Source organism: Varroa destructor, unplaced genomic scaffold (genome assembly GCF_002443255.2).
Source record: "Varroa destructor unplaced genomic scaffold, Vdes_3.0 BEIS01000002.1, whole genome shotgun sequence".
Classification (NCBI taxonomy): Eukaryota; Metazoa; Arthropoda; class Arachnida; order Mesostigmata; family Varroidae; genus Varroa; species Varroa destructor.
The window spans coordinates 6,497,694-6,509,145 of record NW_019211455.1 but is presented as its reverse complement, the minus strand read 5'-3'; the positions used below and the strand labels follow the sequence as shown (position 1 = coordinate 6,509,145).

At 40.0% G+C, this 11,452-nt stretch overlaps 1 protein-coding gene across 2 annotated transcripts; it reads right to left on the bottom strand.

Annotated features, from left to right (window-relative positions):
• Window positions 1–3,576: 3,576 nt before the first annotated feature.
• Window positions 3,577–5,675, bottom strand: LOC111244673 (uncharacterized). 2 transcript variants are annotated; one of them, XM_022791987.2, is made up of 3 exons: window positions 5,554–5,675; window positions 5,203–5,297; window positions 3,577–4,858 (listed from the first exon to the last, which is right to left on the bottom strand). In XM_022791987.2, exon 3 carries the CDS (start codon window positions 4,681–4,683, stop codon window positions 3,667–3,669), a length of 1,017 nt encoding a protein of 338 aa, XP_022647722.1. In that variant the 5' UTR covers window positions 4,684–4,858; window positions 5,203–5,297; window positions 5,554–5,675; the 3' UTR covers window positions 3,577–3,666. The 2 variants fall into 2 exon arrangements, with proteins under 2 accessions (XP_022647722.1, XP_022647723.1); XM_022791988.2 differs by lacking the exon at window positions 5,203–5,297 and having other exon boundaries at window positions 5,554–5,646.
• Window positions 5,676–11,452: the final 5,777 nt, after the last annotated feature.

The following is an 11,452-nucleotide window of genomic DNA, read 5'->3' as shown; positions in this document are numbered from 1 at the left end:
ATTTTTATGACGCAAGCTTTTCATTGTTATTAAAAAAATACCTTCTTTTATCTAGATCTTGTGAAAAAATAGAAACACCATTTAAGCAGGAGAACTAGTGTAGCCCCGCAAAAATTGTTCGTTTACCTCAGCTTTTACAACACACCCTTAACAAATTCCCGAAACAACTTACTGAGAAAGAGTTTACATTTATAAGACATTAAGTTTAAGATTGTTATAAACCTGCTACTTGTTCACTTCTTCACATGGCGATCTTTGCCATGTTGAAAAAAACATCTTTAAAGTACTTAATACTCATTACCTCATCGCAGACTCAGCTGAACTTTACAAACATAATCCAAGCGCAGGCCGATAAACAGTTTTTGAAAAAAGCAAAAAATCCACACAAGATGCTAACAGCAAACGCTAACTACGAAATTGATTCACCATATTTTCTATGCCGATACCCGCCAGAACAAATACGAGGCCACTCGTTTATGTTTCTGTATATATATAGTTGGCCCTTGTTAGTAGTTGTAGTTTTTCCTAATTTATTAATAGTATTTGCTTGCACCGCTAATAAGCTCTTCTTGTACAAGCAAAATCCTACAGGAAGTCTGCGTACCGGTTAAGCATTCCTGGACGGTTTTCAAAATGAGCCTTATTCCAGTAAATCGTACCCTGCTAAATTCCCATTAAATTGAGTGTTCACCGATTTAATGCTTGTAAATTGCTTGTAAGCTTAAATAAGCTGCTGCTGCTCCCGTTATTGCGGGCAAGATTATACGTTTCGAAAGTGACGTGTCGTGCGCTTCACACACTTCATCGATAGGTAAAACTGGTTCAACTACTGGAACAAGGGCTGAAGTGCAATAGTAGGCCAGTCAATGGCGGAGACACTATTTGAAAATCCAAAAAACATAATCAATTATAAGCTCAGGCGAACTTTAAATAAATACGACACAATAACAAACCTATATTGGCGTATTTTGATTTTCTGCGTATTTTCCACTTCTTGATATTGTGAGGTATTACACTTCGAGCCGCGGTCAGGCTGAACGCGTTACTACGAAGGTACTACGTGATGTCTTTCTCAACACTGGACCTTTTTATTGACTTTACGTACGAAGGTTTTCTGGTTCTGAAACTTGCATTCGTGCTATGAGCATAATTTATACTATTTATTAGTTGATCTGTTTTTACATTGCCAGCATCTCTAACTGTATGGAGGGCAGCTAAAGATTTCATGGTTGCTATCGGTGACAATCTGACATCGTCTTCTGATGGCTTTATGAAAAAGGACTGTCTTTTGATTGACACATGCAGACTACTCGCGTAGGTTCTGCCTAGAGAATGTTTGTGTCCTGAATCGATTACCTAATGCAATAAAAAATTCATTTTCTATTTTGTTCATTGTTGCACGTGAGTTAAAATCATTCAAACTGAACTTGAAATTCTTCGTCCTTTTTAACCGATTTCTGTGACTGTTCGGCACCATAAAGACTTCTAGGACGAAAGAGCGAATATGATGGGATGAACGGCGTTGCTTTTTTAGGACACAGCTAACCTCCTAGCTTTTTGCCAGCTTGAAGATCATCCATATTGGCAATCGATTGTAGCTGAGCTTCCAGTTGCCTCACATCGTCGCTTAAATTGACGATTTTTTCGTTCTTTGGTGAATTTGCCCCTTGCTTTGAGATGACCCCATCTAGAAACCTGTGTAGGTCGTTGGGCCGTTTGACTTTGTCAAACTGTGGCCGTTAGTACCTTATCCACGTATTGTTTCGTATTTCACGTTATTAACTATATTCATGAATGTTTCTTTTATATTATAGGTTGTAGCCAGTAGTATGTGTGACCTCTATCTTCCTGCACTGTCTCAAGGAATTTCTTGAATATCCCTTTTTCAAACAATTCCAGATTAAGTTGTTCCTAAGGCTTATACAGATTTTTTTAACTCTGAATAAGGAAGATCGTTAAGGCCTTATTGGGCTGCTGAAAAAATCATGTATGCTCTTGAGATTCTATTCCAAGAATCCTTATATTGATACCTTTAATGACCAATGACTACGAATAATATCAGCAACTTCTGTGCTGCGATCTTGCCAGAGATAGATCGGCGTGACTCATTCAACGTGCGCAAAAATCAAATCCCAAACGATGACCATATTTAATAAATTCTTCTTGTAAATATACGTCATGATGCTAATATACATATATCTAATGGTAGGAATATATAAAAATCTAAAACTACCTTCGTATTGATTGACACGGAGAGAGAGAGATAGAGAGAGAGAGAGAGAGAGAGACGGATACCGATTGGCAATATGAGCCTCCATTGAATTGCCAAAATGTTGTTAGGCAAACAGAGATCGCAGCACTGTTATTAGAGTTTTTTTTTTTGCCTTTAAGCCGTATTACTATTTTTCAGATCGATTCAGTCTTTAAAATCTTTTGTTTTTGCTATAATTAGAGACATTGTGGGAGTGAGTGACTTGATATTAATACGTCTACGAGGTGTTCAAGCGAATCGCTCTTTTTTTTTTTATTTAAACTTTAGGGGGGTGACAGCAGTTGCCAACGGAGCGTTGAAAAAGAACCAGAAATTAGATGAGTTTTCAAAATGTCGATCTTTGATATTTGGACAACCCAATAAAACCCAGTTTTTCTAAAATCATCATCCTAAAAGGCATCATTAAGACGTTTAGAATCATTGAAAGTTACTATTTACGTTCCTTTCGATTGTTTTTAGTCACGTATTTATTACGAGTTTTTCGGTTTGACCTAAATTGTAAACGTTCGAAAGCTTCGTCTAGCGACAAGTATAGCGTAAACCGTCAAATTTATAATTTCGGTGGCACTCATTTCGGCGCAAAAATCTTTTACAATAGCTGCTCTTCATTTACGCTCTGAGGATGAACATTTTGCCTGTGAAATTACTAGCACGTAAATTATACACATAAAACAAGAACTTATCTAGTGCTAATGATAGCGGGTACTACCTATTTTTGGTGCATTAGTAAAACTGCTTTCAAAATCTTAGCGAGCACCCTGTGTAATACGTATCGAGTGCTCCTTATCGAGCCATAGGCAGAAAACCACTTGTGAACGGAGTCTGAGTCGAAATAATTGAGTGCCACCGAACATGAGCCGTTGACGTTCTGATTTCTTTAAGTTGACATATTTAGCCCCATGAAATGAGACAATGCGGCATCTTTTAAACGTTCAATTTTCGACAAAAAAAAGTGCGGGAAATACCTGAACATAACTGCTACTAGGTTCTAACGTGAGCTATTATTAAAATAGCGATTTATAGGCTTGTTTACTAATTAACTCAACAGACTAGTTCCGGCCCTGACTTTATTTCTAATAGTCCTTACTACGCGCCGCGTACTAAATGTTCGCTAACCTGCGGACCCAATCGTCGATAAGAAAAACGTATAATAGGCTCGCTAATATTTATCGAGCGCGTTCGAAAGATTTGATCGACTGTCGTTTTAGGTAGGCGGACAGCTGACTTTCAATAACCCGTTAGGTTGGCTGCAATGGAGCTGTAGCACGCTTTTGCTTTATTTTAATATTTTATTCTAAAATCAGGATACTGTCGTCATAGGGACTAACATTCGGAATTTTAAAAAAAGTGGCCCGCGTATCGTTAGAAATCATAATCGTAAGAATCTTGTTACGTCACCATTTAGGTACAGCGCCCCGCAATAGAATCCAGTGTTGTTTGGCGCATACGTGCTCCTGCTCGATTCTGTCTAATAGATCTTTCAGCCAGCGTCTCAACACGGGTACTTCGTGCACTAACTCATTGAGCTTCGCTTCCCTAGCCAGTAAACTTCCCCACGCGTTAGCCAACGCCTGATGCCCGTCCACCATCTTCTTCGCTCTCCGTTTCAGAGCCTCTCTCTCCACACTGACTTTGAAGTGTTCTTTTTCCAGGTCGTTCTGCCATTCCCGGAGGTATTTACTATATTTTCTAGCAAAACTCTGAGCCTGATCATTTTGTGCCTCGAATAACTGCGGAACTTCCTCAAGATCTGCCAGAGTCAGCACGTAGTCCTTCGGCATCTCCTGGCTTACCAGCACTACTTGTTCGATGTAATTAATTGCTTCGCGGAGCCCCCGAGCTGCCTGAAGTTGAGCTTCCCGTTGCCTGGCCTCGCCAATCAAGCGGGCAATATTTTTGCCCCTACTTGTATTCCATTCGGGCTGCTCGACGGCTGCGTCCAGTAATTTCTGTAGCTTCTCGTGAAGCATATTAATTTTTTTGGCCTTGTGCGTGGCAAGCAGTACGTTGTCCATGTATTTTCTCATGTCGATTAATATCTTATCCAGCTCTTTCGTTTCCTCCTCGAGCTCTAGCTGTTCTTTTTGAAAGTCTAACCTATCGGCCGTCAGCTTTTCAAAGTCGGCAGCATAACACTCCTGTTCAGCGGCGAGTTGCTTCGATGTGTTTTGCTCTAGTGCCTGTATTAGAGCTTCATTCCGTTTGTCCTGGTCGTTTGGGCGTAGGTCGCCTTTGCACTCCATCTGTGAATTCTGCGCTGATTGCTGCCCCTCGAGAGCTGGGCCACCACTGGGCATTTCGTCATCTGGATGACTATGGTCGCGCCCTCCTGCAAGCACCCGATTCGACAGTCGCTTCAACATTCGTCGACCGTCATGACGGTTCCGGTAGAGGAAACCGGGTAAATCCATATTACTCTCCGTCAACCGCGCTCTGTGTAAGTCAGTGAGATCCACGGGAACAGAAGAAGAATCAGTTAAGGGGGACAATGATAGCCTCGCTATCAAAACCCCGTTGCCCAGTTAAGTCAATCGAGCGACAAAAACTACGTTAGTCCAGTTGAATTGATCAGTTACCCGGAAATACCTATAATTAAAATTGAAGAATTTTTTAGCAAACGTTTTGTTGTTTTCACGGCTTAACGACCACCCTTCGATTATTATTTTTAGTTCGCCCGCCGCTTCTGATGAGTAAAAGTCTTTTATAAGATCGGCAATCGTAACTTGTATTCAACACTTGTATAATATATTCAATATGAACTTTATCAAGTTCGCGCAACATTAAATGAGCTTCACTCGCTAACCGGAACGTGCCTACTACCGACATATCTCGACTCATTTTAAGATAAATGACCCTATTTCGGCTATCTCTAATATTGCGCCTAGTGGATCCCTAATGTCGTCCATAAAAGACGCTGTTTAAATGGTTACCTTAGTGTCCATTCAACGTGTTCTTTCTATTTCATTCGTGACATCAAGCATTGTAGAAGCCGTTGTTCCTAAAAACCGAAGCATCTATACATCATCTAAAAAATGAGTTAAAATTGCGTATGCTCGTTATGAGGTTATCGTTATGGAAAGCAGGAGAAACGTCCGGCTTTCGAGGACCAGTTATCAGGACGTTGTTAGGTCATATTATCGAACAGCCATACCTGTTAATTTTAAAAATAGTTCTATAAAACGTATACGTATGCGTGGAAAAAAAGTCAAGCGAGTTCCTCTTTTAAATTTACACCCATGCATTTGTAATAAAAAAAAAAAAGATAATAATGTTTTACATACAAATCTTCTATGCTTCAATATTTTAATGTACGGCGAAATAGGCCATGATGATTATGATGTGATCGAACTGCGTTATCGGTTTACGATAACAATAGGTACTTTTTTCGAATCGCCGGGCCGCCGTTGGGCGATCGTGTGCCTCGATCCAATATCGCGAGTTCTCTCCCTTAAAAGAAATGTGTGTTTTTTTTTTTGTCAGTGACCATATGGTCTAGAGCCAATCCGTCTTGATGATTTTGCAATTATTCAGCATACAGAATCATTGAGCGAATCGCACATATGGAGCCACCGTATATTATCATATTTGTATACACGTGATTTCTCTATTCTATAAATGTATGTTTGTTTTAACCTGGATTCCGACCTGGACATATTTACTCACTGTGGTCACGACTTCGGTTCGGATATGGCACATTTTACAAAACTTTCAGGCATAGTTTCGAAATTGGCAAAACTGTTTTCGTGGCTCGATATTCTGAATTCAATGGCCTCAGATTACTGGCTGATAACATGTTAAACGTTTTAAAAATTCAAACAAATCCAATGATAACCGATGTTGTCGAGTTCAGCCAATAATTTCTGTGCATCTGAAAATATCAGAAATAGCAAAACATTTTCAACCTTTTTCGATTCAGTCTTTATTGTGGATCTTCGACTCCGACGGCCGGAAGATTGCCTCACAACCTATATAATAGCAAGCAGTTATGTGAACTGCCGATTTATCATTTTGGCTAGGGTTCATCCATCTTACACAATACTTGTTTATCGTTCACACTCTGAAAACCAACCCTCTGCTCTTCACATAAATACCGTATCAGGATAATGGGCAATTCGCATCTTCTATACAAGGCGCTGTCTCCTCAGAAAACCTTCGTTAGACATCGTGAACCTCATTACTGAAGGATTTTACTTAAGACACAGAATAATGCTTAAATCAGGTTTAATTACCCAATTTGGACGAAGCAACATTAAAAAAGAAAGGCAAGATTAAGTCACAGGTGCGCACATTTGAGAAAGTGCCGAGATTTTAAGTGTCATTTTATGCATTTTCTTATAGAGGCTCGGGGGATTATCACTAAAACATCGCGCATGTTTACAAACCAATACCAAAGACTTTATACGCATAAAAATGTTTTTCTATCGATGTTTTCTTTGCGAACGTAAATCGTAAACAATCTTCCATAATGATACATGTATTACAATCAAATGCAATACAAAACCACATGCTTGTATCTCTACGGCAGGTACTTGTGTCGCATTTCAATCGCTGTTAATGTACACTGAAGACGTCGTATTTACTACGTAATATGATGAATACTAATTAAACAATGCTAGCAACGGACCGACTTTTCTACATCGACTTGCTCGCCCAATTTTCCATAAGTATGTCGCTCTTACGCGAAGATTATGAAGAGCACTTGTCGAAGCTATGAAAAGGACATTTTAACTAGCATAATAGGACTAGATCCCGGAAAACACGGGACGGGTCATACATAACCCGGACTGCAATGATATAAATTACTAGGGTTCTTTGTCTGCCGACTGAAGTCCGGTTCAAATACAATCGTATCTTAGGCAGATCTTGCTCGAGCTCCAGCTGTTTATTCGTGCCTGCGGTATAGGCCTCCTCTTTGACCTGATATATTCTGATCTAATGCTTGTAGTAACGCTCTGCTCCGCCTGTTCCGATTCGTCCGTTCACTCTAGTTGCTTTTGAGCTTGCCCCTCCACCTGCTGCCGCTGCCGCTGCCGCCGCCGCCGCCGCCGCCGCCGCCAGTGTTGCTACGGTCACAATAGGGCCTCTGATATATGCTAGGCTACTAGTACAATGATTTGGAGGGAATTAGACATACTCGGACTTCTTACTTAGGTTCACAAATTCAGTATTAAAAAGGGAAACTTACTAAGCGTATAGAAACATGCTTCTTGAAGCGACGTTTACCGACAGTACCAGACGTTAATCATTTAGCTGTTAGTTTTCACTACTGCTAAATTTTGGAGCTTACACTAAAGAGACCAAGGTGACGTCAGGCATTATGGAGCCTTGCCAAACTAGAGCGTGTCGCACTGAGTTAATACGAAACGAGCATTCGCCTAGAAGAGTCGCTCTGGCCATAAAAAGTGCCACTTTGATGGCTGCCTTCGACAGAGATGAGTTTTGGCTACGTGACGCCTAATCTTAATTTCAGTCATTCGAAAGAAGATCAATGATCCGTGGGTTCATAGAATTCGAAAAATAGGGCGCCGCTTCTAACTGAGGTATATTTAAAGGGCTTTGGCGTGCTACCTCCTATGAGCAGTACGGACGCTCGACAGTAGTGTCTTTGCATGCTTGTAGTTCTTGTCAAGAGTATAGAACTTGTTCTTGGCAGACCGACGTGGTAATGCTATTCTTATCAATTTTCGAATAGCTTTTGCCATGGAACGCCGTAAAAGTTCTAGGGAATCTATTCAAGCAGATCTAACATTAGATCACAGACGATTACGTTGGTGCACTGGAGCCATTCATGTATAGCTAAAAGAGACAATTAATATCGCTCCCTAACTTCAGTAACCGTCAAAAATACGTCTGTCCCGTACAAACTGATCCCGTTTGACACGTTAAACTATAGGAGATCAACGATGCTAATCCTGAATGGCACTTACTTTGGTACGCTCGAAAAGTCATTTCAGAATTAATCACGAAACAGTTTCGCTAAAAATGCCTAGGCTTACATGAAAGCTTTTCTTTTTAGTTGCTATTATTCATATCGCATACTTGTGTCCTTTTTAAGGACGTTTAGAAAAACATCACTTATGCGTATTGTAAATTGCAGGGTACATGCGAGTAAATATTGGCCACTGTTATATTGACGATAGCAATAAATGAATGGACACGACGGCGTAAGACAACGAAACCAAGAAACTAGCCCATATTTATCGCTATGTCTTCACTTATCCGCTCAGGCATAGTTTAAACGTAGGTAAAACTTTAGGCAACTTGTCACTTTCGCAGCGATTTCGTTTCGGTTTGACAAGCGTTTACGGCATCGCCATATTTGCCAATAAAACCTTGTTGGGGAAAGTTTCCTTGACACAAGGCGAAACTTACCGGCACCCTAAGGATTATCAATAAATTGATCGGTTTGATTGGTTACAGTATGTAAGCATGGGCATTATTAACGACGTGCACCTGTACATACTGTCTTCACATGAACTTCATACAGGGCGCGAGATCTACATTGAGGATAGTTATTGTCACATTGTTTATTTACAAACTAAATTTAAGTAGAAGCGGACATTTCGATGAGCCTTTTCACAAGTGTTAATAGGATCATTTCCGGTGAGCGTGTTTATTCGATGCAATTTTGTCGGTCCTACACTTGACTTCCCGCCCACGTATAATTCAAGATGCCTTTCTATATACAAACCTTAAGATCATCGACTTAGATATGCTATAGAAATCAACGCATATCTCAATTGCGCTGATGAGCCCCTGGAAAAATTATTGGGGCCAGAATCTCTATCTATCTTGATGCCACCACTTCGATCACGCTCTTACGTGATTGTCATGACGTGGATGAAATATTGCCGTTTCTTGATCTACAAATTCAGCCGTACGCCTAACGAAATTCGTCCGTTCCAACGCAGCTTGCCTTTAATTGAGCCTCGTCGCACTGCTAGTTACACTTCCGTTAATCCTGCTAGTATAAAAACGCGAGAGCCACGGATCACTAGTGAATTCTCCTACAAACGAGCCTCGATGTTAGAAGCTCGAAGATGTTGTTCGTATAGCAAATGCCGGTAAACGGTCCTGGAACAGTCTTCAATTTAATTCGACCAACAGCTCGACGGTTATCGATTTTAAAAAGCCTTATGTTCGCTCGCAGTAGCCCTCAACGACCTGGTCCTTTTCTTTGCCACTACAAAACGACTGTCATGATAGCTCTCGCAATCCTTCGAAGTTTAAATATGCATCTAACTATCTTCGTCAATCGGAACCCACACCTGATAGCGTTTCCCCGACATTTCGTAAATCACGCCATTGTTTTCCTTGCGAAAATAACTGAATAGAACGAGCTGTCAAGTGGTAATCCGTGAGTAAGTCAACATAACCGAAAGACGTCACAGTTGCTGTCTTCTACCTAATGGGACAACTGCAACGCAAAGGTTCTCATTAGAAGAGGGTTCGCATGGACGGCAAGGATTTCTCTATTAGGTTGTTTTTTTTTTCTCTACCGTCTGTTTTTTAAGAACAGAGATGAAATTTTTGCGCAAGACAGTAACAAACAATGCAGTTACCTGTTGATGCTTAGCAACGGTAGAACGAAATAACTCATAAACCGACGCAAGGGGTTACTTACGGTCAATGTTACGATCGAAAAACTTATGCAGCGATGAGTTGATTATGTTTGCAAACAACGTAATAGCTATTAGATTTTATTTTGTTCTTCACTAATGGCTAAGCGCTAGATATTATTGAAGAGATTTCTTTCTGCTCTGCGAGGCTCTCGTTTATCAATTTTTTTAATTTTATCACAAGAATTGACCTCGAACTCCGATTTCAGAGAGGGCTATATTGGATGAAAAAGAAATTTATTTGATACACCAACTTTTTTCCCCTCTGTAAGATATAACACAGGAAATTTGTTCCGAGAGTAAAAGGATATAGGTTAATCTGACGTTTACTTTTTTCAAGAGGAAATTTTCACCGAGCTAGTTAGGTTAGGATGTTTCGGTAAAAGACGACTACGGAATGTCGAAAATGCCGTTTTTGCCACCTGTATACGGGGCCAGAATACGAAATAGGATTATTGTGTACAAATTTAGCAGTATCTCACACTCGGCGACCAATCGAACCGAAACGATTAAATGTTGGTAACAAGGTATCCTTCCCCCGTCGTACAGGTCAATACGACGATTTGAAGCACCACTTTAACCCCTTTCTGGAATAAAGGAGATTTCTTTTATATTGCGGTTAGCGCCATCATAGCCTGCGGTACTAGTATGATAATGCGATACGTCACTATAACAGCATAAGTCCACTTTGTTCTTCTCGAAGTCAAAATCTATTTGTTTGTCTTAATAATAGAAGCCGTCTTAAAGATCTAGCTAAGTCTAATCGATCTAACAACAACCACGAAGTTGTCACTAGAAATCATCACGTTTCCAAACGCGTAACATGAAGTTTGTTTAATGAAGATTGCGTTCATCGTAACTATGTAACTAGAAAGAGCACAAAAGATGACCAATAGGCACACCTCGCGAAGAGCGCGCACTTCACTAAAATTATACTAGAGTGGTTAGAAGCTCGAGCAAAGTGAAGTGCGAACTGCATTGCACAAAAGACACCATAAAAATTATTTACATTTAAATAACAGCACGCACTTTCATTTGGCAGTGTTCTTATCCAGGTTGGCTATAAACTAACTATATATATAAACATAGACGTACACGTTTATCAACATCTTTTTTTTTTTTTTTTTTCTCTTTGTTCATATACGTACTGGTTCGTCTAAGTAAGTAAAATTATTTTCTACTGTTTATTAACATGGTACTCGCGTAGACTATATATATATATGTATGTAGACTAATGTTTACCGCTACATGATCAATAAGCTTACAACGAACCGAATCTCAATGCTCCTATAACTGACAAAGCAATAGAACATACTGAATAATATAAAACGATTTTAAGCGTTAATCCTCAGTTTTTCAGTCCTCGTTCGATCTCGACTGTCCTATTTGGGAAGTTATCTGGGTCTCGTTGCTGGACACAGGAGAGACGTAAGTTTTTCAGTAGACGTTTAGTGTGCAGCTGACATATGTTGTGTGCTTATGTATCTGTTGGAAATGAAATGATTGTGCCAACAGTAACAAGAGAACGATCCAAACTGGCCACTTCTGCCACAAATTAAAA

What these genes read in the sequence shown, in the direction of transcription:
- LOC111244673 (XM_022791987.2), bottom strand. Translation starts at nt 4,683, where the DNA reads ATGGATTTACCCGGTTTCCTCTACCGGAACCGTCATGACGGTCGACGA.